The 26,867-nt window shown below is 39.3% G+C and overlaps 5 protein-coding genes across 5 annotated transcripts; 3 read left to right on the top strand and 2 right to left on the bottom strand.

Annotated features, from left to right (window-relative positions):
• Nucleotides 1-7,619: 7,619 nt before the first annotated feature.
• LOC121789469 (aspartyl protease family protein At5g10770-like) lies at nt 7,620-11,068 on the top strand. The gene is made up of 2 exons (XM_042187926.1): nt 7,620-7,978; nt 9,661-11,068. The coding sequence occupies exons 1-2, from the start codon at nt 7,795-7,797 to the stop codon at nt 10,947-10,949; spliced, it is 1,473 nt and encodes a 490-aa protein (XP_042043860.1). The 5' UTR covers nt 7,620-7,794; the 3' UTR covers nt 10,950-11,068.
• A 132-nt stretch (nt 11,069-11,200) lies between these two features.
• LOC121789480 (protein ENHANCED DISEASE RESISTANCE 2-like) lies at nt 11,201-12,244 on the bottom strand. The gene has a single exon (XM_042187935.1). The coding sequence runs from the start codon at nt 12,127-12,129 to the stop codon at nt 11,272-11,274; it is 858 nt and encodes a 285-aa protein (XP_042043869.1). The 5' UTR covers nt 12,130-12,244; the 3' UTR covers nt 11,201-11,271.
• A 347-nt stretch (nt 12,245-12,591) lies between these two features.
• LOC121774347 lies at nt 12,592-14,397 on the top strand. The gene is made up of 2 exons (XM_042171240.1): nt 12,592-12,698; nt 13,034-14,397. The coding sequence occupies exon 2, from the start codon at nt 13,057-13,059 to the stop codon at nt 14,212-14,214; it is 1,158 nt and encodes a 385-aa protein (XP_042027174.1). The 5' UTR covers nt 12,592-12,698; nt 13,034-13,056; the 3' UTR covers nt 14,215-14,397.
• Nucleotides 14,398-14,774: 377 nt separating this feature from the next.
• LOC121789460 (pentatricopeptide repeat-containing protein At5g10690-like) lies at nt 14,775-20,616 on the bottom strand. Its single transcript, XM_042187918.1, has 12 exons — nt 20,297-20,616; nt 19,808-19,990; nt 19,044-19,176; nt 18,704-18,801; nt 18,433-18,594; nt 18,264-18,332; nt 17,925-18,060; nt 17,204-17,436; nt 16,517-16,594; nt 15,799-15,867; nt 15,532-15,708; nt 14,775-15,132 (listed from the first exon to the last, which is right to left on the bottom strand). Exons 1-12 carry the CDS (start codon nt 20,513-20,515, stop codon nt 14,860-14,862), a joined length of 1,830 nt encoding a protein of 609 aa, XP_042043852.1. The 5' UTR covers nt 20,516-20,616; the 3' UTR covers nt 14,775-14,859.
• A 3,204-nt stretch (nt 20,617-23,820) lies between these two features.
• Nucleotides 23,821-25,471, top strand: LOC121761657 (endochitinase EP3-like). The gene is made up of 2 exons (XM_042157293.1): nt 23,821-24,322; nt 24,878-25,471. Exons 1-2 carry the CDS (start codon nt 23,896-23,898, stop codon nt 25,288-25,290), a joined length of 840 nt encoding a protein of 279 aa, XP_042013227.1. The 5' UTR covers nt 23,821-23,895; the 3' UTR covers nt 25,291-25,471.
• Nucleotides 25,472-26,867: the final 1,396 nt, after the last annotated feature.

Raw genomic sequence — 26,867 nt, 5'->3', positions numbered from 1 at the left:
CTATTTCTCACTCACCGGAAATCGAATTTGAGAAAGTGAATATACTACATTTATCTACGTAAAATGTAGATCGACGCTATGTCATTTAATTTCATAAAATTAAATGTCTCGTCACATTTATTATTTGGTCAAAATCCATTGACCGGGCATATTTAATCCATGATTTTTACAATCCCCCACATGAGTGGAAATAGCCAAATGCATATGCATGCAGACACAAGCTCAACCCTCGAGAGGTATATAAGCATAAGGATAGGTAGTTGTTGACTTTGAACCCTCCATAGTCGACACCATCGGATACAAAGGCGGCTTAGTAACGCGATGCTTTGAACTAATCCCCCCACGGCGTGCACTGAGACAATGGTGTTAACGCTTAAACATCTCAACCTCATCCGTTCTCACGTTTTGTGTCCATTGCGGTCTTGGACACCACTTTGGATTCATAAGTGTGTTTTATGAAGCGACCACACTTCACACTTACATAGGTGATTCTTAGTCAAGTACCTTGTCATACTTGGTCTCTTTGAGAACTCCATCTCTTTGAGATTCTTAAGAACCATTAGAAGTCATAGACTTGGCCTTTACCACTAGGCAAGTTCTCCAACACTCTATTGCTCTCTAGGGAATAGATATAGTTGAGTGTTTCTCATGAACTCTCATAGCTTAGTTGTCCCTTTGAACCAAGTTCTTGGGATCTCCAGTCATCATGGTTGGGTTACCGCTATGATAATTCTTTAGTTTGTGGATTTCAAACCCATTCCCTCTTGCAACTTATTCATTTGATCACGGTTTAACCCTTTGGTTAGCGGATCCGCTAGATTATCTATTGACTTCACATAGTCAATTGTAATCACGCCAGTTGTGATCAAATGTCTCATGGTGTTATGTCGTCGACGTATATGTCGAGACTTACCGTTATAGAAACCATTGTTTGCCCTTCCAATAGCTGCTTGGCTATCGCAGTGGATTAGCACTGGTGGCACTGGCTTAGACCAACATGGAATATCTTCAAGGAAGTTCTTAAGCCACTCGGCTTCCTCACCCGCCTTATCTAAGGCAATGAACTCCGATTCCATTGTTGATCGGGCTATATATATCTGTTTTGTGGATTTCCACGATACAGCACCTCCCCCAATAGTAAAGACGTATCCACTTGTTGAAAGTGAGTCTCTATTATCGGATATCCAATTGGCATCACAGTACCCTTCAAGTACCGGAGGGTATCTCGAGAAGTGTAGCTCAAGATTTTGAGTATGTTTTAAATATCTCAAAACCCTCACAAGAGCTCTCCAATGCTCTTTGCTTGGATTGCTCGTGTAACGACTCAACTTGTTCACGGCACAAGCAATGTCAGGTCGAGTGCAATTAGTCAAGTACATAATGCACCCGATGACCCGTGCATACTCTTCTTGTGCAACGGGCTCGCCTTTGTTCTTGCTCAAGTGAACGTCGAGTTCAATTGGAGTCTTAACCGGCGCGCCATCATAGGCTTTGAATTTATTCAATATCTTCTCAACATAATGTGATTGTGTTAAGATGATTCCATCATTCGTTCTTAGAATCTTCATTCCAAGAATTACATCGGCTAGACCCATGTCTTTCATGTCAAAGTTTCTCTTTAACATGGCCTTTGTATCGTTAATTACTTGAGTGTTGCTACCCAAGATTAACATATCATCAACGTAGAGACACACTATAACATGACCGTTATTAGTGCTCTTGATGTAGACACATTTGTCGCACTCGTTGATTTTAAACCCATTTGATAACATCACATTATCAAACTTCAAGTGCCACTGCAATGGCGCTTGTTTCAATCCATATAGGGACTTTACGAGCTTGCATACCTTTTTCTCTTGTCCAGGTACTACAAACCCTTCGGGTTGTTCCATATAGATTTCATCTTCTAGTTCACCATTTAGAAACGCGGTCTTTACATCCATTTGATGAATCTCAAGATTGTGCAATGCAGCAATAGCGAGAAGCACTCGTATAGATGTAATCCTTGTTACATGTGAATAGGTATCGAAGAAGTCATGTCCTTCCTTTTGTTTAAAACCCTTTACTACTAATCGGGCTTTATACTTATCAACTGTTCCATCGGCCTTAAACTTTCTTTTAAGAACCCATTTGCATCCTAAAGGTTTAGCACCTTCGGGCAAATCAACCAACACCCATGTGTGGTTTAGCAAAATTGAATCAATTTCGCTTTGAACAGCTTCTCTCCAATGCAGCCCGTCTGGGCCAGCAAAGGCTACTTTTATCGATGTTGGTTCTTCATCCAACATGAAAGCAATATAGTCAGGACCAAAACTTTTTGGTGTTCTGACTCTATTACCACGTCTTAGTACTGTATCTTTTGGATCCGGCCTTGCACGCTTGCGCGATTCAGGTTCCGCATCCGCTGATTTAGAACTAGTGGCTTCTTATTCCACTTGTTTAGAACTAGTGGCTTCTTCAATTCTTGTCTCAGAATTGGTTGAGACTTTTTCCTTGTCTTTGCAAGGAAATGTATTTTCGAGAAATACAGCATTCCTCGACTCAATTGTTGTTCCTACTGTGATAGTCGATATTTCAGACTTGTGAACAACAAATCGATATGCACTACTGTTAAGTGCATATCCAATGAAGATGCAATCAACCGTCTTAGGTCCGATTGTAACTTCTTTGGGCGGAGGAACCATCACCTTTGCCAAACACCCCCACACTTTAAGGTATTTGTAGGATGGCTTCCTTCCCTTCCACAACTCATAAGGAGTGACATCTTTTCCTTTGAGAGGGATCTTATTCAAGATATAGTTGGCTGTCAAAACAGCTTCCCCCCACATGCTATGTGTTAATCCTGAAGTTAGAAGCAGTGCATTCATCATCTCTTTTAGAGTTCGATTTTTACGTTCTGCAACACCATTAGATTGTGGTGAATATGGTGCAGTCGTTTGTTGGATTATACCACTTTCGTTGCATAATTCCTCAAACGGGGCTACATATTCGCCTCCTCTATCTTCGAATCGTTTTGATTTTACAACCAAGTTGATTCTCAACTTCGTTCTTATAATTTTTGAACGCTTCTATTGCTTCATCTTTACTTCTTAAAAGATAAATGTAGCAATACCTTGTGCAATCATCTATGAAAGTGATAAAGTACTTTTTACCACCTCTAATTTGCACCATATTTAAATCACATACATCCGTGTGAATTAATTCAAGGGGTTTTGTGCTTCGTTCAACCGAGTGAAACGGCAACTTAGTCATTTTTGCTTCAAGACAAATTTCACATTTATCTTGGATATCCAATTCATTAGCCTTTAGTAAATCTAAATTTACTAATCTTTTAATGGCTTTAGAATTTACATGTCCCAATCTACAATGCCACAAATTTGAACACTCAGTCAAGTAAGAGGAAGTAGATGCTTTATTTTTATTAGCCAAAGGCTTTGCAACACTGCGAGTTGCCACACTAAGCTTGAAAAGCCCATCGGTTACATAACCTTTACCGAGGGATTTTCCAAACTTATACAAAGTAAACCTATCAGACTCAAATATAAGTTTAAACCCCTTATTAACTAGTATTGATCCTGACACTAGGTTCTTGCGGATGTCCGGGACATGCAGCACATCCTTCAAAGTGATCGTGACGCCAGACGTCATCATGAGAATCACGTTACCAACGCCGAGGACTTCGGACGATGCTTGATTCCCCATGTTGATCTTCCTCCCTTCAGCAGCAATGTAGGAGGCAAACTTGCTCCTATCTGAGCAGACATGAGCAGTAGCGCCGGTGTCGATGTACCAGCCACCCTTGTTATCCACAAGGTTAACCTCTTCGGTGACCACAACAATGAGGTCGTTTTCATCTCAGTCCTTGAACTCCTTCTCAACGACGTGGGCAGCCGGCTTCTTCTTCTTGCTGCGGCAGTCTTTAGCAAAGTGGCCTTATTTGCCACATTTGTAGCAGTCGCCTTCAAACTTCTTTGAAGGCTGCTTTCCCTTCCCTTTGTCGTTTGGACGGTTTGGGCGAGGGCGTTTGTTGGAGGGACCGCCCCGCTCCAACAGGTTGGCTTTGGCTTCATTTGGGGTGAAGCCCTTAGTCTTTTGATCACTTTTGCGCACGTCGGCCTCAATGCGCAACTTCACGATCAAGTCTTCAAGGGTCATCTGTTTTCGCTTGTGCTTGAGATAACTCTTGAAGTCCTTCCAACTTGGAGGGAGTTTGTCAATGATCGTGCACCTTAGGAACTTATCGGGCAAGGTCATCCCTTCAGCCACTAAGGAGTGGATGATCATTTGGAGCTCTTGGACTTGCTCCATGATGGGTCGAGAGTCGACCATCTTGTAGTCCATAAACTTGGATGCTACAACCTGTTCAGTCCCTACAGCATTGTCTATGCTATATTTCTTCTCTAGGCTCTCCTACATTTGTTTAGATGTGGTTACATTGGAGTATACATTATAGAGGCTATCATCTAATCACTTAAAATAAAGTTTTTACATAGATAATCCCCTTTTCTCCAAGCCTCATAGTCCGCCATGACTTCGAGCCTAGTCTCTTGGTCGCTTGGCGCGGGCGGCTCGTTCTCCGTGAGGAAGTTGGCGACGCCCAATTTTGTCAAGTAGAACAACATCTTTTGGTACCACCTCTTGAAGTGTTATCCTCCAAACTTGGGTGGTTTCTCGGCCGGTGGCATCATTCTTGGTGCCAAAGGTGCCGCAGTTGGTCCTTGGAAGGAACCAATTCCGTTGTCCCCAAAGGAGCCAACAACTTGGTTGGGCATAGAGCCCCCACCATTCACGTTAGGCATAGAGCCCGCCATGAACGTACTATCCGCGAAGAGACTAGCACTCGCATGAGACCCGAAGGCCCCAGCATTCGTGTGAGGCCCGAAGACCCCATCACTCGATCAATTAAAGGATCCGAAGGAACCACTAAAAGTGGAACCAACCGATCCACTCGAGGTGGATCCACCAGTGAGCCCAAGGGGGTTAACGAACTCCCAAGGGGTTGTTGATGAAGAGGGATAGCGCCCGGGAGTGGGCATCATGGTTGGAATCGACGACGTGTTGACCGGTCCAGTGGTCGCCATGGTGGAAGGAATGGCGGCGGTGGTGGCGGCAGCAGTGGTGTTAGATTCCGTCGACATCTCCAGCAAAGGTGTTTAAGTTTCGAAATTATTAAGTTCAGTTTAAAAGGTCCAAATCCCTTCAAAGGCAAGTTATCTAGTCTTGCGATTGTTGGTTTCTGGATTACAAGAGATAACAGAACCGGGCGTAATACAACCCAAAGAAAGGAAAATGATGAACTGAACTTAAAAATTACAACGTAGAATCGAAACTACTAAACCAGTATGATTAGCCGAGTCGAGGAGGCCTCTTCCCGCAAGACGAGATACGCCCCGGTAGTGCTCTTCGGTTTGGCGTGTCGTCCCCAAATGTAAAACGGCTACGTCTCTATTGATGCAGCACCGCAATCAGTAGAGCTCCGACGAACGGGATGGAGGAGAGGGCAGAGCTTCGACAGAAGGACAATGCAGAAAGAGGGAGAGAGCTTATGCAGAGAATGCTTGTATGTGTGTGTCCTAATGCAGTGGTATGGCTAGCCTATTTATAGGCCAAGCCACCATGCAGGGTCAACCAGCCATTGAAGGCTCATCATGGCAATTCGTAACCGACGTCGGTTACAGGCGTGTGGCTGGAGTGTGCCACCCGTGTGTGGAGCGTGTGGATTTCTCACGTGGCAGCCGTGACTGTGCCTCGCTTGACGACGTGTCAAGCCACTTGGATTGCTGACTCGGCGGTGGTCTAAAAAGAATAGTTTGGGCCAAGCACCAAGCCCAAAGACCAATTGTCAAGATCTAAGTCCAAGTCCAAGATCGAGATCGGGCCCGGGCCCGGGCCCGAGGCCCGAGGCCCGCGAGCGCGAGCACGAGCACGGGCACGGGCTCGGGCTCGGGCGGGCGGCGGCGGCGCGCGCGTGTGCGCGCATGTGGGCTCTTTCACCCATCTTGGTCCACTATAATTATTAAGTAACATAAAGTCACTTAATTTATACACATTAAAAGATGTGTTAATCCTCCAATGTGGGATAATTAACACTAGTTAATTATTCCCTAAGCTCCAACTCCAAGCTTTAATTAAAAGCTAATTATGCCCAACTTTAATCCACTATTTCTCACTCACCGGAAATCGGATTTGAGAAAGTGAATATACTACATTTATCTACGTAAAATGTAGATCGACGCTATGTCATTTAATTTCACAAAATTAAATGTCTCGTCACATTTATTATTTGGTCAAAATCCATTGACCGGGCATATTTAATCCATGATTTTTACATGAAAACATTTGTTTGTTTCTGTTGGAGATAAGAAGTAAAGTAGGAGATGAGAGTAAAGTAAGAGACGAGATAAAGTAAGAGCGATTAGATGTTTTATTCTTTTGTAAAAAAAGAGGAAATAACTCAACTTAGTTAGTAAAAATCTGAAAAGAAATACGATTCAAATTAATTGGAATGAAGTGAGTACTATTTATCATCAATAAATTTATGCAATCAATAATATAAAGTAGGGCTGGGGAAAAATACCGAAATGCCGAAATACCGGCCTTATCGTACCGAAAAAATACCGAAAATACCGAATTTTTGGTATACTGTGATTTTCGGTACGGTATGATACCTTACTGAAATATTTCGGTAAGGTAAATGTACGAATTTTTATATACCGCGGCATACCGAAATTCGATATATACCGTAATTTAAGGCATATACCGTAAAATATGAATATAATAATATATAAAGTATTTTATATATTTTTAAATTATAAAATTTATTGTGAAATATAATATAATATGAATAAAATATACTAGTATTTAATACCCCGTATATTATTTAAATTACTATAAAATATAAATAGTATTCTAAAAACTCAAATATTCAATTTTCATTGATATTGAAAGTAAGGTATATCGCAAAAGTATGGTATACCGAACTTTGGTACGGCATACCGAAAATGAGGTACGATATCGGTATGAAAATTCTCCATGCTGAAAATAAGGTATGCCGAAGTTCGGTATACCGAAAATTTTGGTAAGATAAAGGTATGATTTTTTCGCATACCGAATTTACGGTAAGGTATACGGTATGGTGGTTTCGGTAAGGTATACCGTACCTACCCACCCATAATATAAAGTGGACAAACTCATATTGGCATTTGAAATTAGAAATTTTTTAAAAAGTCTTGGAAATTCAGATTCGAGAATAAAATGAAAGTAATTAGTATATAATAGTAAAGGTTGCATAAAATATAAAAAGCATTAAAGTTAAACTTGGTTAATAATGTAAACAAGTAAATATTATTATAGTCTATCATGATTTCTCAAATCAAGTCAGACATTTTCCCTAAAACCACCAGACACGAAATTAATGTAGACGTTTCAATTATCTGGAGTTTATTAATTTCATACATTAGTTGGGAAGACATTTTATACTATAAGCCAAACAAGAAAAGATACAATCATGTATATATAAAAAAAATAAACTTTACTTTACAGTATAACATCTCTCTATGCTAACATTTTAAAAAAATAAAACATTAAGAATCATTCTCAAAAATGGGCAAAGAATATATTTCCCATAGTGGGGTGACCTGTATATTCTTGTAAGAGAAAAGATAAGATGAAAAACATTCTATATACATGTGTGATGATCACTTGCACTAAGCCCACACAGGCACAAACACATCTCCCTCTTTTTTTCATGTAAAACAATAAATCTTTGTGAAAAAAAAAGTTGAATCTTGAGTTATGGCCACTCTGAATGATCCCTTTTCTGTGAAGATGATAATATTTATCCATTTTTTCACAATGATTTCATGTTTTTTGGAGAGAAGCAGTGGTTTTGAAGGCAGAAATGATGAGACCCATTTTCGTAGTGTTGAAATCAGCTCTTTTCTTCCAGCAGATGTCTGCACCCACTCTACCATCAAAGGTTTGTTGTTTCTTTGCTTTTTTTGGCATTCGTTTATACTATGAAATTAGTAAAATATGTTTAAATATCTGGTGAAAACTAGGAGTACTATTCTTTGTAGTGGATTTTTGGTGTTTTATAAATATTTATGAGTAAATGTTAAATAGTTATAACTCAGTCGATGCTTAGAGAATTCATGATTTAGTACTGTTATGTAAATAAATTTAATTCGGTTTCTTGTCCAACTTGGATTGATCAAAGTCTAAACTTGTATAGAAGGAAATTATGAAAATTATATCCACCTAACTTTCAATTAGAGTAATAATATACTAACAGGGAATACTATTTTTTAGGGGCTACTATAGTTCTTGTTTATGGATGCACTTTGAATAATTTCATCATTCAAGTTACTTTCGGATATTATATATTTTCACAGTAAAATACAATTGCACCTAAGAGCATCCGCAGCGGCATGTCCACCCGTCCGTCCATCCGTGCCGCTGGCACGGCACACCCCTGTCCGCCGCTGCGCTCTTGCCGCTGGCACGGCTCTGCTCTATACATAGAGCACGTCTGTGCCGCTGAGCAGGGCGACGTGACACGTTTCTATTGGCCGTTGACATTTTTTTAAAAAAAATCGAAAATAATACCAAAAATTAAAAATATATATATTTTTCCAGATTCCCAAAAATATACAGATTTTATTACCATTTTTTTGAATTTTTTTTTAAATTGAAAAAAAATTTTAATCCCAAAATCATCTATAAATACACACATTCATCATCTATTTGGGCGAAATTCGGCCACGAGTAGTGGGTTTTTTTAATTTTATGAATTTAATTATGTACTTTTTATTTTTTAGGATTTTAATTATGTAATTTTTAATTTTTTTGTAATTTGTAATAGTATTCCGGATATTTTTAATGCATTTTAATTTTGTGGAAATATTTTTATTAAATTGAATAATAGAATGGTAGGACCCTTGAGCTTATCCTTGCGGAAGAGCACGGATGTGGGTGTTGTGCTCTTGCCTAAGGACAGGGAGTAAAAGTGGGTCCGGGCCCACATCCGTGCTCGTTGGCAAGAGCACGGATGGGGATACTCTCGTGATATTTATTTACTTATATATAAAAAGTGTGTCTATATATTCACAAATAATTTCATATATTTGTTCAAATAATTCAAGAATAAATGCTACACTCAGTGCACGTACACGTCATTTTCAAGGAAACAAACATTCTGAGGCTTTATGTACCTCAAAATATAAGATATTTATTATATTTATCTCTGTAATTCTTGCTTTTTATCTGCCAATAATGTCACCTATTTCTGGATTATTGGAGTTCCATAGTATTTTCAGTGCAGCACAGCTGTATTCATCATCACACAAGTTACGAAATTTTCATTTCTTTCATCTCAATAAAATAATTTCATTTGGTGGCATTTCATGTGGGGTGTGTGTGTTTCTTCAGTGTCATTGTCATAAATTTTATAGAGCTCAAGAAAAAATAATTGATCATAGATATCGACTTACTATGTTATTTTTATGTAGAACCTTTCCTACTCGTTAATTACTCATTTCATAATTTAGAGTAGTATGTTAAGCAGACTTGTGCAATTTAATTAAGTTAAATTTCTCTATTAGATCATAAGATTTTAATATTGCCATTAAATTTGATGACATATAGTACTAAATGAAACAGGTTTTAACAAGAGAAAATCAACCATGGAAATTCTCCACAGGCATGGTCCATGCTCTCAAAACAAGGCTTTCCCTGCCCCATCCCTAAGTGAGATCCTCTCGCAAGACCAAGCTTGGGTCGAGTCGATTCAAGCTCGAATCGACCCTAACTCAAACACGAACAAAAACAAACTTGCGAACCTCAACTCAAAGCTAAACAATTTCGACGACAAGAAAGCCAACCTCCCGGTCCAGTCCGGGCGATCCCTAGGCTCAGGGAACTACATCGTTACCGTCGGCCTAGGGACCCCCAAGAGAACTCTCTCACTCATGTTCGACACGGGTAGCGACCTAACATGGACACAATGCCAGCCATGCGCCGGATCCTGCTACAAACAACAAGAACCGATCTTCAACCCTTTGACCTCAAGCTCATACAAGAACGTGTCGTGCAACTCGGCCGAGTGCTCCCAACTCTCCTCGGCCACCGGAAACAGCCCCGGCTGCAGCACTAAGACGTGCGTCTACGGTATCCAGTACGGTGACCAGTCCTTCTCGGTAGGGTTCTTCAGCCGGGACAAGCTCACCCTATCCGCGGCCGACGTTTTCCCGAGCTTTCTCTTCGGGTGCGGCCAGAACAACCAAGGTCTGTTTGGCAACACTGCAGGGTTACTAGGTCTAGGCAGAAATGCCCTATCCATTGTTTCCCAAACTGCACGAAAATATGGCAAATACTTCTCCTATTGCCTCCCATCAACTTCTAGCAAAACAGGGCACTTGACTCTGGGAAAAAGCAGAGCCCTCGCTCGAGTAAACTTCACGCCCCTCGACCGTTCGCAAGGCACGGCGTTCTACTTCATCGACATCGTCTCTATAAGCGTGGGAGGCCGCCAACTGCCCATCCGGCAGTCTGTCTTCCAGACTGCCGGGGGGATTATAGACTCGGGAACCGTCATCACACGCCTCCCCCCTGCAGCCTACAGCGCAATGAGCGCCGCCTTCCGGAAGCTGATGTCCAAGTACCCGATGGCGCGGGCCTACTCCATCCTCGACACGTGTTACGACTTGAGTGGGTACACGAGTGTCTCCATTCCAACCATATCTTTCACCTTTGGTGGCAATGTCAAGCTTGACCTGGACCCCACCGGGATCCTGGTGGCTGTCGCTAAATCGCGACTCTGCCTGGCTTTCGCTGGAAACAGAGACGCCAGCAGCGTCGCGATCTACGGCAACACGCAGCAGAAGACGTTTGAGGTGGTGTACGATGTTGGTGCAGGGAAAGTTGGATTTGCAGCTGCTGGGTGTAAATAATTAGTATTTCGAGCATTGGTGTTTTATGTATGTGGCAATAATCAGTGGTAAAAGGCCAGAAACTTGTAAGTGTAACCTTTATTACTGAAATTTGCAAGTAACATGTTGGTAACACAAAATCTGCTGTGTGTATCAAAACTACAATTCCACTAACATTGGACCAAAGAAAAACACATATTTAGTTTAGAGAAAAAAATTAATATTAACATTTAGCAATTGTCATTGCAGAATGGAAAAAAAAAAGCATCAAATTTTTAGAAGCTTAATTAGCACCTCAAGTTGAAGGAAAAATGAAATAAAACCAACAAAAATTCTATTGTATCTAATGTTTATCACTATTGACGGGGAAGACCTTATTACTGGTTACCGGAGACGGTCCGGCGACATCGACGAATTTCGCCGAGCTCATCTCCATCTGGCAGATCCTCACCGCGCCAAATAGCTTCTCCGGCAGCTCCTCCTCCGCCTGCCCCTCCACTAAGAACCCCAAATCCACCGTAACCGCCTTCACGCACCCTAACGCTAGCCGTAAAATGGCGGAGGCGATGGTGGAGCTGCCGATGTCGACATCGATTTCCAGATAATCCGCTCCCCGGTGGTAGCAGCAGCTCACAGCCTTGCCGAGCAGACACGCCGAGTATCTCCCCACCGCCGTCTTCAGAATCCTCGGTCCTTTCACGATTTTATTCACGATTTTGAATCGGTTGTTGCGATATTCATCCGATCCGTTGATGAAATTGTTGAGCAGAGGATTCGATCCGATCGGTTCGCCATCCTTGCTCGAGAAGTAGAACACCACGGAGTGATGCTCGCGGCCGGGGATCTGGAGATTCACCCCGATTATGAACGTCTCCGGCGTCGAATTCTTCGATTCGCGCAGCGCGTTCATCACGCGGTTGTCGCGGCGCGCGAGGAGGTTGTCGAGCTTGCCGTTGGATCGGATCCAATCGACACCGGCGGGATCGAGGAGCCATTCGCCGGCGGGAGTTTTGGCCTTTTTGGTAGGGTAATCAGGTCCTCGGACGGAGAAGTGGTCGCCGGGAGGAGCCGCCCAGCCGTTAGATCCGGTGTCGAGATCGACGTGTTTTAAGGATCCGCGGCTGATTGCGTCATCTCTCCAATCTTCCATGGCCGTGGAAGAGCGGTGGTAGTGCATCTTCATTTGTTTCGACGAGCACATAATTAGATATTTTGTGGCGACGACGGAGTAGAAAAGCTCCGCCCGCGATTAGCCGATAAAATAACGGTCGAAAAAATGAAATAGAAAGGAGAATTTGTTTTGGGCGGTTAGTTAAATAAGGAGGGAACTTAACAACCTTTCATTTCTTTATTTCTTCCCATTCTTAGGGGAGGAGGATTCTAATTCATCTCTTTCGTTTATTTTTTTTTCTCCTTTTTTTTGGAAATTCATTTCTTTCATAAAAATGCAAAGTAATACAAAGTACTTGATTCCATATTTTATTGAATCCATATATTACATTTTTAATGAATAAATTGTTAATAGTTTGTATAATACTATAACTGAAAATAAGATAAATAACAGAATTGTTAAGCTGGGGTTCTCCATGATTTAAGGTTTGATTTCAAAGTAACCAATCCTTCTCACAAATACTTCTTATCTCTCTCTTTCAAATAGTGTTAACTTTCTTTCATTACAACAAGAATTCGCTGCCAACTTATTCTTTTTCTTTTTCTTCTCAATCAATTAGTTGGGAAGAAAAAGATTATAACATTTTTGCATTATCTAAGGTACTATTCTACTGCAAAAATTAATAATCTTCATTTAATTTCAGCCACTTCTTTTGCGTGTTGCAGATTAACAAATTTTGTTAGGGGAAAAAGATGTTAATCAGTAATAAAAAAATGTCAGTGAAAATGGCCAAAAACAGGAAAAGAAACCCCTCTTTTGAAATGTTCGTTTTATCCCATCGTCGCATTATATATATCCAATTTTTCAAACTATATTAGTATAATCAATTCAATTTTCTTGGTTTAATTGATTTTCCATTGCATTTGGATAGTATGATCTACACATAATTTGCTCAGCCTAGTTGGATTTTTCTTCTGTATATTTGGGAATGCAGGCATCAAGAGGGCTAATCATTGTATGGCAACTAGGAGAAGAGAAGCTTTTCCTGGCAAGGAGAAGGCAACACCTTCTCCACAAACAGGAACAGCAAAGCTCAGAGGAGCTGTAAATCAAACTTCCCCCAAACCAAAAGTTTCAACTGCACCACTAAAACAGACTAGGCCAGCAGCTTTGAGAGCCCCGACTACCGGTGTTTCCAAGCCTCAGACGAGGAAACCAGCCTCCCCAGCCACTGCAACCAAGCCTGCACAAACCAGAACAAGACCCCTGGATATCAAGACAGCGATTCCCACACTGAAAACGCGCGTCTCAGCTGCTGTCGCTGCTGCTACTCCTGTTACTGCTACTGGTGTTACCCGACGTGCCTCCACACTCCCAGTCAAGGCTGTTGCTCCCCCTAAACCACCTCCTGCTAAGAAATGGAAACCGGTGGAGAAGGAAGAAGGAAAACGTCGCCTCTCCACCTCATCTGTGGGCAGTGGGAGGAGGAGCAGCATCGGCTTGAGGAAGGAGAGTGTACGTAGTGCTCCAGCAAAGAAGGAACAGCAGATCACCAGCTTTAATCTTGACAAAAATGAAGATCTAAGCATGTGCAACGTTCCTGAACCTGAAATGAAGCTTCAAGACAGAGAAAAATATTCTTATCTCAATGAGAAGACGGTGCAGAGTTTGAGCAACTTTGAAAAAGGCATCAATGATATCGTACGAGGTGATCAAGAGCCGTTGAACTTTGCCAAGATTGAAAATGCGGTTAATCATGCAGATCCAACAATTGTGATTTCCGGATCTTCTAAAATCTCAGGACAGCACGAAACACCTGCCGATATCAAGACAAAAGAGAATGTAACAAATAGCTCTGATATAGTTGAAAACATTGCAGACAATTCCCAAGAGGAGCTTACAGAAAAAGAGGTCAAAGTGGTCAAAGTAGCAGCAGAGGAACAAGCAGCAGTTGTAAGTAAATTTGTTGAGTCTAAGGAAATCGAACCAGCAGTGGAAAAGAAGCAAGAAAACTCAGTTGCTCAGAGACAACAAGAAAAATCACATGGGAAGTATGACTCACCAGTTTCCAATGATGTAATCGAGGAGACTGCAAACAAGCTTCGCGAGATGAGAAACAAAGTGAGGGCTCTTGCTGGAGCTTTTGAAACTGTCATCTCGTTGCAAGAGAAATGACAAACCACTCAAGGATGATTTACAGGGGGAAACTGGTATATACTCGTGCAAGTGGAACATAATGTGTTTTATGCTGACGTTTGATTTTCATTTGATCTTTTAAAGTTATTTGTATCAAACACCACTAAAACTGTACAAGGTGATCCTTCACTAGTTGCTTGATAAAATCTATCTTATAGCTAATATACATGGAAGATTAATAGCTCATCATCAAGACAATTAGCTTCTGTCAATTCCTGATTATCTCATCCATGGAATGACAGTATAGCTATAAGCTACAGCTAATACGTTAGCATCTGTTGTTCATTTCACAAATTAAAAAATATGCTAGTTTATCCCATCAACGATTTCTTTATCAACATTAAACATGTGAACTTAACCAAATAAACTGAAGGACTCCAAAAATTCATCTTCCTGAGGTTGAACGAAGTTATGTACTGTAGTAAAAAAAGGACCAAGTTAGAATCTCAGATAATATAGAAGTATAAAAAAGGTTAACCTTACTGGTTAATCTGCAAATCTAGCAATAGAATTTCCAGGAAAGATTGCAATAGCTGCCATGTAAACAATATAAATGTATATGCTGAAGGCTTAAAGCAGAGAGTTAAAAAGTGCTTTATGAAGAAAGAAAGACAAGGATAACACTCATCTCCAATTTTTATTGCTATTTGACAGGAAAAACTGCTCATCAGTAATCTCCAATGAGTTCTGTGCAAGCTTACATAGTTGTTCATACGTAAACACTCCTACAGCCTTGAAACTTGAGCCAGAAGATATTCTATGGGCATCACCATATTTAACAACTATTACCATTTTGTACCTCTTCTCTAACATAAGATCAATTACAGAGCCAAATGATGTTGAGTTTGTAACACAAGGTGGTGGACGTCTCATGAGTGTTGCAAGTGGAGCATCTAGCTGCAGCAAAGAAAATTGGAGAAAAGGTTATGATACATTATAATGGGATGAGAACTGGCATGCTGATGAAGGAGACTATTGAAAAATGATACTACAAGATTAAAAGGGTATAATCATGAAGGAATTTTGTAGCAACCCATTGTTTGGAGAATTGATTACTGAAAATCATGCACTTAACTTTTGGTTTAAGCTACTAGCATTACGCACAATTCTGTAAAATTAACCTATAGAGAAACTCAGTACAGAATTAGAAAACTTCGGTATGGAAAGCTTGTAGCCTAGCCAACATAAATAGATATGAATTCAACTTTTACTTATTGAGTGACACTGAAATTCATCATTTTTTTGGTCAGGAATAGAATGTAGAATGTTAAAGAAGTTGGAGCTGAAATAAATTACTGTATCACAGTCTTCACGGTGCAATATCCCCACACAGCCCCCCCAGTCATCTATGATGGGCACAGCAGAATCGTTAAAGAAATGCATAACCACTTGATTCAATTTCAAAGTAGCTCGAAGAGGTGAAGCTTCTCCAAACGGTATCATTATGCGCTCAATTGCATCTTTAGGTGATACCTAATTCAGATTCAGGTAAAATTTGAAATGAATTAGACCTAAAACTATGCAAATAACATCTTTGCATATCATACAACTTCTTTTACATACCTGGGGAAGTACACGGGGACTCAGCACAGACCTGTTTACACCCATTAGTGCCTCAAGTCGTAGAGCAACCTGCAATGTGATGTGAACTATTATATGCCGGGTACCTAGACAGTTCAATAGTTCTGCAGTAAAAGATAGATTTAGGGGAGCAGAAAGCACATCAAGATGTGAAAAAATGTAGACATTGCCAAGCATTCTTTATCATTCAAGATTCCATTGTTGGAGACACTTTAATAAATCAGTTCAGTATGGCTCTTGCGTTTATGTTTCTAGTTCCCTATACTTTGCAATTTAATATTGCTAAATCCTGACAACATAGCTTTAATTTTTTGACTTTTAGAAATTATATTTCTAATATCTTAAAGTTGAAAATGTCAATCCAACAAGTCTAAAGAGATATAGTTGTGGGTAGTTTAGGTTTTTCTATATCTAGCAACCATCCTTTTGGATATGCCTTTCCCGCAATCCAACCACATATTCATTTTCAGCCATTCTGATAGCTGCTTATTTTCCAGGTATAGTTTCAGTCATGGATTGTTATCTTAAACTCTTATTCGACAAACTCACCAAGTGTAGAAAGGACTGACAGGATATATAGTTCTAAGGAAAACCGAGTATCAGCCAGAAATGCACAAACATAAACAACAAGTGCACTTGATTGAAACTTGTACTAATCTTGTATTTTCTATATCCTAAAAATAGGACAGCCAAAGTATACCATGCCACCTCGAGTACTCCAAGATATATCCCTCCATTTCCATACAACTTTCTTCAGCTTTTCTAAAGCCAGATCAACCTGCCAAAAAAATTACCCATAAAGTAGAAATGAGTCAATCATCTAATTGTCGAGCAATATTAAGTAGAGGTTGATACAGTATGAAGAGCTGGGCTTGTTATAAGAGGTGACAACAAATTTCATTTGTGAATTCAAATCTTCTGTAATTAAGAGCAAGAGAGATGCACAAAGATATATATAAATAAAAATAAAAGTATGCATTGATGCTTACAGAAGTCAAATAAAGAAACAAACATATTAATCTTCTGTGGTATCTTTAAGATTTCAACCAACAATTGGAAATGAAAAATGAACAAATTAGAGATCAATTCCCCTCCAACAAAAGTCCACTTAGTACCACAAACTCCAGAAAGTAACACATAGGTGCTCCCCTGAATTCATCAACTCATTGACAGTAATATCACCTCTCATAGTCTCATGGACTCGGATAACCACTTATTATAGTTCCTTCAAGAATTTCCTAAAATTTTTAAGTTGTGTAATATTTTAGGTCAGGTCACATAATCTTGCGAAATGATTAAAATTGAGAAGAAACAAAACTCAACCTAGAACAGAAAATGCAGATGCCAACCAATTCTTTACTGACATTAACATATTAAATCAATTTACCTGGCCTTGACATAAAGCTGCCTCCATTAAAAGCTGATCTGATTCTGATTGTATTGAAAAGGATATTGTTCCTGATGAGTCAAACCACATGCGTTCATATAGTCTCCTGACCATGCTGTAGTCTCCTCTAGCAGCAAACGCACGCATCATCGACAGAAAGAGGTGAGGCTTGGGCCTTAACAAAGGGTTCCAGCCAGCTTGTTTTACTATCTCCCCAAATACACAGAGGGCACCTAATAATTATTCCGGAGAAAACTGCATAAAATAACTACTTTGCAATGAAAAACTGGAATTCAAAGCAAAAGAGATATTGTATAAATAAGTACCAATGCAAAGCACAATAATCCAAATAATACACATATCATAGAATACAAAGAAAGTCAAATAATGCAAAGTGCTGGATAAAACTAATAGACTTAGGAGAAAATTAATACGAAGTAGAAGATGCATTGTCGATATAGAATACTACTCCCTCCGTCCCATCACATGTGACACATTCTTTTGGGCACAGGTTTTTAGATAGTGGTATTTAGTGGTTAAATGAAAAGAAAATAAAGTAGGAGTGAGAAAACAAAGTTTGGAGAAAAAGTAGGAGAGAGGAAAAAGTAAGAAAGGAAACGTCTCACTTTTAGTGGGACGGCCTAAAAAGGAATACGCCTCACTTATAATAGGACGGCCTAAAAAGGAATACGCCTCACTTATAATGGGACGGAGGGAGTACCTTTTATTGATCCACAGTTTAGCAGTGCATCAACAGCTGTAGTATATGCAACACGGTCGATAAACGTTTTGCCATGTGATTTCATTTCTGTGAAGATCTTCTTAACTGAGTTAATATCCTTGACACGCCCAAAACCCTACAATTGGTGTTTCGAGTAATTCATCAGACAATGGCACATCTTCACACAGTTTTTTAAAAATAAATATACTATCCTACTTCCCAGCTAGTCCAAACAAGAAAAACTCAATTAATTGCACAATCAGTAATAAACATAAAAAAATACCAAATATGTCTGTTGCTACTCCAAGATAACCATATTGATATCGAAAAAGGACTGACCTGTAGTAATGTAGTGTAAGTAACAAGATCAGGGGAAACATCAAAGTGTTGGTGGTTCTGTGCTTTATCCTGCAACAAACAAAATAATTCTTCAAAAACCAAGTTTTTATTACACAATAGCACTCCATTCAGGAAGCTCTAAACTAGCCTTTCAGACACTGCATGCGACCTTCATTTGCTCATAAAGTAGCATTGCTTTCTCTAAGTTTTCATTCTTGATACACGCAAAAATTAAAGTATTGTAGCTCAGCCTATCAGGATTCAGTCCGTGTCTCAGTATTTCATCATGTACACCTAAAGCTGCCTGGGGAGAACCAGCTGTTTTGTATCCCTGAAAAGAGGAAATACACGTCAATGTACTTATCAGCTCACGAAACTGTAGGTAGGGGAAAACAAAAGAACTTGCATAATTCCAGTAGAATATCACATAAGTGAATTACCTTCATCAACAAATTAAAAGTCAAAATTGATGGAGCTCCACCTTCCTGAAGTACATGACCATACCTTGCAAGAAGTCCATTAGCACGGCGGAGATCCCCTGCACTAGATCAAAAATACAGAGAAGAAAGGTAAGCAGATATAATTGAAACTGGAGGCAACTACACGAAGGGACCCCTTATGTGAAACTGAAAAATGAACTAGAACTATCATTATCTTTATACCATTACAAACGAAGTTAGATACTCCTACAGATTTTATATAATGAACTAGTGAAAGAAAACTTGCAGGTCTACAACGGATGAGACAAATAAAACCAATGTTTTGGGTTGAAACCCTAACCTGATTCAGTTAAAGCGTTCAACAGACCACAAATCATCTCTGCCGACAACTGTGGACTACCAACAGCTTTACCTTTCTCCACAGACTCAAGAACTTGAAATGCTTCGTCAATCATTTGAGAACCACCCAAACCCTTAATAAAAGACAACAACAGTTACAGGAAAAGATTTATACACACTGCTACACTATGGGAAACTGTTTGTCACCAGAATATGAAGAAAGATATAAGATATCGAAGATGGTGATGTCTAGCTCTTTACAAAAGGAGGTTGCTTTCAGACACTGCTACAGCATTCTGAAATTAACATGGTTCTCTACACATGATACTCATTTATCGTAATAATTCATTGCTGCTCTAATCTATTGAAAATCAAAATCAATTAACCCGATAGTACCAAGGTGAAAGACACTCCTTTACACTCTAAATTAAACTCCGATATCCAAACACTTTAGTTTGTTCTCAATGAATCCCAGTCCTCAACTTACAGACAGCAGTGAAAAGTGCATAATCTCTAAAAAAATTACATCAGTATTAAGTGATCAATGGCTAATGAAACCTTTGCTCATCTTCAAAGGAAATTAACTGAACGCCATCAACGATACAAGTAATTTACAGACTAATCTAGCAAGTCACCTAATGAAGACAATAATATTGCCATCAGCAATTTCTTCTTCCTCGAACAACAAGTTATAGTCCTTAACTTATGATATATTCAACCACCATCAAAGCACATTGTACTGCAAGTAACTGAACAGTCAAGTACCTTCAAAAGTGTACCATAAGTAACCTCATCAACCCCACAGCCATCTGGCTTTGACATTTCATCAAAGAATCTAAGAGCTGAATCAATATCACGGCAATGAACACAGGCCTGCATCACGGCATTCATCACGATTATGTTCAGCTTCCCATGTTGCTTCTTAGCAATCTCTATTTCCTCAAATATCTGGAGGGAAAAAAACAAGAAAAGCTACAATAAATTAATGATACGTCTCATGTTATATTACAAAGTTACAATCTCCAAAAGATATTTTACTAACTGGAGTAAGTGGAAGTGCATTGAGCCATTTTACACTATGGAAAAAAATGGAAATGATAAAATAACATGTCCTTCAACGGATTCTAGAATTCAAAATTGACATAACATTATCGAATCTGGAGAGTACTAAAATCACATAGGAATTTCACCAAAAAAGAGAAACAGCAAATTGAATCTCAGTGGCATAGGTAGTCGGTAAAATCAGAAATTTACCGTAGCGAGTTGGCGGCGGCGAGTGAGGCGGACGATGCGAGCAGTGAGCGACTTGAGATTAGGGAGGTCGGAAGCGGGTGATCGGCGGGGCGGCCACTTGCTCGCATAGCGTTTGCGTAAATGTCTATGAGGACGCGTGGTAGGAGAGCGAAGCGATGAGACTGCCGGCGATGCGAGGAGAGATGGTGGAGGTCGAAGAATCGGCGGCAGAAGCTGCATTTCTATGGGTGATCGAGGTTCAGGAAGCAGGCATGGCTGATGGAAGATGAGAGAAGAGTTATGGATAACGTGTGGGACGCAGAATCACCATCTCTACTGATTTCCAAACAGATTACATTACTCATTTTGTTCCATTAAATATTATAATCAACCTAAATTATTATACTATTGTTTATCGTATTTAATGAAATTATAACAAATTGAAAATTTCAAATGATCGTTTAATTAAAAACAATCAAAGTTAAAATCTATACTATCCCTTTTCATCAACTCTCAATTGGTGCGGATGTATAGGAAGAAACAATTAAATTGCTTTACGATGAAATCTATAAATTCCATTATTGATTATCTTTTAAACAATTCAAATTATATAACTCTCTATCAAATTAAATTTTCTTTTTTCTAGTTGAAGAAACATTACGAAAGAACTCACACATCACTACAAAAGATGCACCTAATGTAGCGAATTTAACCATAGAAAATTAAAACATAATTTATCACCATTCATTGGAATAATTCATGTTAGTAGTAGCAACTATAATATCACTATGCATCTTGGAAAATTCAAAAAACGAAAAAGTAAACTTCAAATTTAGTTAGTAGAAAACGCATTTTACATCTTTTAGGTGTTTGAACTCAAAATAATATTCGTGTCGGGTTTTCGTATCTTGCCGAAAATTGGTAGTTGAAATAGCACAAGTCGTGTCTACATATGGAATGGCGCAAGGGCCACACTTGACTGCAACGTTGGACAACGATGCTAGCACAGGTCGTGCCTTAACCGGAGGTTCGCGCATGAAAACCTAATTAATTAGAGTTAAGATTGCAATTAGTCTAGATAGAACCAGTCCGAGAATCAACTACGAAAAATCTTAGTTATCGATACTGCACTAGAACCGCCCATATTAATTATCAATTCTGAAATAATCAAACTTAAGAGATATGGTTATCGATTAAACCATAGCGAATAACACCGAGCATCCGCAATAGAACGAATGTCCCGGCGGACATCCCAAAAACACCTTCTGCCACGTCATAAGGACATTCCACAGCACTGTCACGTCATAAGAGCATCCCACTCCACAATAGCGGACATCCCAATAATAAAAAAATCAAAAATTCGGACGTCCGCAGAAACCGACAGACGACCTCTTGTCCGCAAGGGACGTCCGCATCCATCATTGACGACGCAATAGCGGACGTCCGCTGTTGCGGACGCTCTAAGGAACGTATTGCCTTAGTTACTCAAATAATAGAATATTAAACTTATTTAGAAATCTTTTTTGGTGTTTGTTAATGACAAAAGTCTTGGATGGGTTGTATAGTCAACAAATTGACTTTGCCAATAATTCTAGAGGTTTGACTTGTATTATTGAGTCTAACTTTATCCAAAATTTAGACTTTTGAGTTTTGAGGATGAGAAATTATAAAGTTTGTTCTAGATTACATTTCAGAAATTTCTAAAATCGTGGCTATATATCGTAGCAAATGATTATAGCAAGTTTTCAGCTACATCTATTTTTTTATTATATGTTCTGTTCCACACAGAAAAGAAGCAATTTAAGCAAATAATGATAAAGAAACCACACAAATACATTCTACATTTTAAAATTATAAAATGAAAATATAAAAGGAAAATTATAGTGTATGAACTGAGAGTATCTCCAGTGGACGGACATCCCACTAGGACATCCACTAGGACATCCCAAAAACACCTCCTGCCATGTCACTAGGACTTCCCATCCCACTGTCACGTCACTAGGACATCCCCTCCTATGTCCGCCATTCCCACTAGGACATCCCGCAATAAAAAAAATCACAATAATTTAATTATGTAAAAACGGAAATATAATTTTGACACGGAATACGGGAAAGCAAAATACGGACAAAAATACATATTCATAAAACATAAAAAAAACATAGTTAGAAAAAAGCAAAATACATAGTCATTCGAAAAAAGAAAAATACATAATCTGTTGGATATTTTAGTGTAATTGGATTAACTTGATTGATCAATATAATTATAACGAGACATCAAATAAGTTGGAAGTGCGGAGTGCACACTTATTTGAATTCGTTATGATTAGACGAAGGTTCGGGGGCAGCGCCCCCGAGAGCGGGGTCCAAGGGGAAGCCCCTGGCGGGGTCCAAGGGGCAGAGCCCCTGGCTGGGGTCGAACTGTGCAGAAATCTTCATCCGGAAATGAAATTTTCGATAATTGATGGACCAAATTGCAATTTTATAACCCGCCAACAATCAGTTATTTTCGGTTGTGAAATGAAGGGATGCAACGTTTCATCCTAAACCTCTACATAATCCAACATCCCCGGCTCACTCCGCGTTGAAATGAAGTTCAACGAGCCGTATATATAGAGTTTTTTTTTTTAAAATAATAATTTCCGGACGTCCGACCGGGACGTCCGACCCTTGCCACAGTGGCGGACGTCCGCCCGCCCGTCGCCGGGACGTCCGAGGACACCCGACATCCTCACGGGACGTCCGTATCCGACCTAAACGCCACAATGGCGGACGTCCCGGTCGCCCGTCGCCACGTCCGACCGGATGTCCGACCGGACGTCCGCCATTGGAGATGCTCTGAGGCAAGCCTTGCTATGATCAATCGGGAAAAGTCAAAGGTCTACTTTTCTACTATATTTGAGCAAGTCAATATTTAGTTAGTTGTGATTAATAATTATCATTGAAATTCTAACTAATAGTATAGTGAGATTATGCATCTAAATCATGGAGTACTAGTACTTGCAAGTGTGTTAAACCTCACTTTCTTGAATTTCCTCATTAAAGAAAAGGAGAAAAATGCTCACATCCTTAAAGATTGATACGGCTATAATTTAGTTATGGTTGTGAGATGACATTTAGTAGTCCTGATAGGTAAGATAAATATCAATGGGATATATTTGTCGATCATTGTGCTTTACAGTTTACCCAATTTCCAATTTTTGTATTTTTTTTTACTTGATTGACTAACAAATCAATTCGATTCTTAAATGATTCGACCGATTTTAACCAGTTCTACTAGTAACATTTATCATTAGATGAAATAAAGAAAACATAATTATGTTTTTCAAAACTTTAAACTCGAAAATTTGAAACTCTTGGTCAAAGTTTTTATCTAGGTTCACAGACTTTATCACCCAATATATAGTAGTACATGATTAATTATCAACTAAAATCTGGGCAGGGCAGGGGCCACGAAGGTTCTCTTGACGAAGTCATAAGTCGTCCACTCACATATTCTATTATTCCAAATGCGATTTCCATTGAGCCGCCTTCCTTCCCCCTTTCAATCTTTCCCATTGCTATAAATACCCAACTCCTCTATAGTTGTATACTACAGGATTAAAAAAAAAAAGAACTCAAAAATGGGTCTTCTCCTAATCCAAAGAAGATATCTCCTCTCTCTAACACTCTCAGCAATAGTACTCGTGGGCCTGGCTGCGGTGAAGCAAGTCTCGGCCCAAAACTGCGGGTGCGCGGCTGACTTGTGCTGCAGCCAGTGGGGGTACTGCGGCACCGGAGACGACTACTGCGGCCGCGGCTGTCAGTCGGGGCCGTGCAACCCCCCGCCCAGCAGCAACGGCGTCTCCGTGGCGGATATCGTGACTGACGCCTTCTTCAGTGGCATCGCCGATCAGGCGGCCAGCTCCTGCGCCGGCAAGGGCTTCTACACCCGCAGCGCGTTCCTCGACGCGCTCGGCTCCTACCCGGGGTTCGGCACCGTGGGGTCCACCGACGACTCCAGGAGGGAGATCGCGGCCTTCTTCGCCCATGTCACGCATGAGACCGGACGTAAGTTATTTAACTAACTACTACTGCTACTACTTTGGTAGTATATTATAATCAAAACATACCAAACACCCAAACAAAGTCATACTATTAATAATGGAGTATTACTATATTAATTAATTCATTTACCTACTTATTTTGTAGGAGTATGTATTTATGAGTGGTTCTATATTCCTAATTTAGTGGCTTTCAATTGGTGATGTGTTTGATCTGCGACCATCGATTTCCTTTTACTTTTATATTTGTGCTTTTTTTTCATTTTTCGAGTTCTTATTTTGATACACTAGTACCATTAGTTCCATGTCGTGCCCATCAATTTCAATTAATTGTGGTTTGTGGACCAGAATATCACCTTTCTTATGTGCAAGAAGCCCGAATAGTTAAATAATGGATTAAAATTCGATAATAAGCCCATTTGGTCCATTTAAACTTTATTTCACAGTAGTTAATTTGGGTTGATTTTCAAATTTATTTACTTATAGTGATAGTTGAAAATTTTCAATTAAATATACACATTACTCTTGTATTGCATCTCATATTTCATTGTCATCTTTACAGACATGTGTTACATCGAAGAGATCGACGGTCCCTCTAGAGACTATTGCGACGAGACGAACACGCAATACCCGTGTAATCCTAGCAAGGGCTACTACGGGCGAGGTCCGATCCAATTGTCCTGGAACTTCAACTATGGCCCGGCAGGCAACAGCATTGGGTTCGACGGTATCAACAATCCCGAGGCAGTGGCGACGGACAGGGTCATCTCCTTTCGGACCGCTCTATGGTATTGGATGAACAACTGTCATGACCTGATTGTTTCAGGCCAAGGTTTTGGAGCCACAATTAGAGCCATTAACGGCCGGCTTGAATGCGACGGAGGGAACGCCGCTACCGTCACTGCCCGTGTTGGGTATTATACTGATTATTGCAACCAACTTCAGGTCGATCCGGGCACCAATCTCAGATGTTAATTTTGTGGATTGATTTTTAAAATATAGTATAATTATTTTCTCTAAATAATGTGTATCATGTTGCGTAACTCTATCAATTTTATGTGCTAGAATAATTTATATACATATATGTTTATTATCCATAGTGATACGTTGATCATACTATGTTGATTGGGAGATGATCTACTTTTGTTTTTCTAAATACTAGTTCATTTTTATTGAGTGATAGTATTTTGCTACCCACTTTAATATTTGTGACGACAGATTAATTAACATTGATTTTCTTCTGTCTCTTATATACACTTTTCAATTCCACTAAACACATGCACGTATAAATATTTATTCACTTGTACATTTCTTATCTGAAATAGAATCATGCACGACAGGATCGAAAACTAAACGATTGAAAAATTTTCTCTTTTAATAATTGCAACATTAAAGTTAAAGATCACATCATATATAGTAAATTGGGGGTGCATTATATTGCTAATTTTTTAAGTTGCTAACTCTGCTAACTTATCAACGCAGTGTATTAAAACTGTCAACACGATGACATTAAAATATCAACACATAATATTGAAATATCAACAAAATTATGTGTTGACATTTTAATATCTCCGTGTTGATATTTTTAATACACGACGTTAATGAGTTAGCAGAGTTAGCAACTTAAGAAAGTTAGCAATTGATGAAACGATTCAAACCCCTAGTAAATTGAGTATCTAAGACACTTAAACTTTAATCATTATGGAGTATTACTATTACCATCACTAAACTAATATGCGTACCAAGTTACAACCAAAACCTTCGCATTCATTTTTATAAGATAATCTCTTCAAAGTTGTGCAAGAAAACAAGAAATATTGGGCTTGCGCTGTGGGAAAAGCTTTTTGGTATTTTCTGTGTTTGGAAGAAAAATCCTGCCTTTTCAAGCCATGGTGGAGGTTCGCGGATGATAAAAAAAAATCCCGTTCATAAAATTGGCATGAATGGTCGGAATTATTGTGAAGACAATATGCTACTTCACAAATCAAAAGTTAGGAAAAACAATGTTGATTTTTTTACTTATATTTTAGTCGTATTAAATGTTTCTACGACACTATACATTATTTTTTTACCTTATTTTTCATGTGAAGTATATATGGAATTTATTTTTATAAAGTACTGTTAGAAAGGAAAATATGTAAGTAAGGAAAATAGGTAAGCAAGGAAAAAAAATTAATTAGGGAATGAGTATTATGGTAAATCTTGCCAATTTTATGTAACCCTTGGTCTATTTAAAGGAGGCGTACATATTGTAATTCTCTGAACAAGTTGAATGAATAATACTCATATCTTTCAACATGGTACCAGAGCAAAGGCTCATAACAAAATCATCATAGCCTAATACCTTTCCCGACCAAGAAGGCGGTTATTTTCAACCTGCAACATGTCAGACGATGAAGAGAAACAAAATATGGAGGAGACACGATTAAAGATGAGTAAGAATGTTACTCTAGCCGTTAAACTCAACGGGATGAATTATCCCCTATGGAAACGGCTGATGAGAGTAGCCATCGTGGGAAGACGAGCAAACAGGTATATCACCGGTACACCGC

This window comes from Salvia splendens, chromosome 2 (genome assembly GCF_004379255.2).
Source record: "Salvia splendens isolate huo1 chromosome 2, SspV2, whole genome shotgun sequence".
Lineage (NCBI taxonomy): Eukaryota > Viridiplantae > Streptophyta > Magnoliopsida > Lamiales > Lamiaceae > Salvia > Salvia splendens.
The sequence above is the reverse complement of the archived record's forward strand: the minus strand, read 5'-3'. Positions and strand labels throughout refer to the sequence as shown.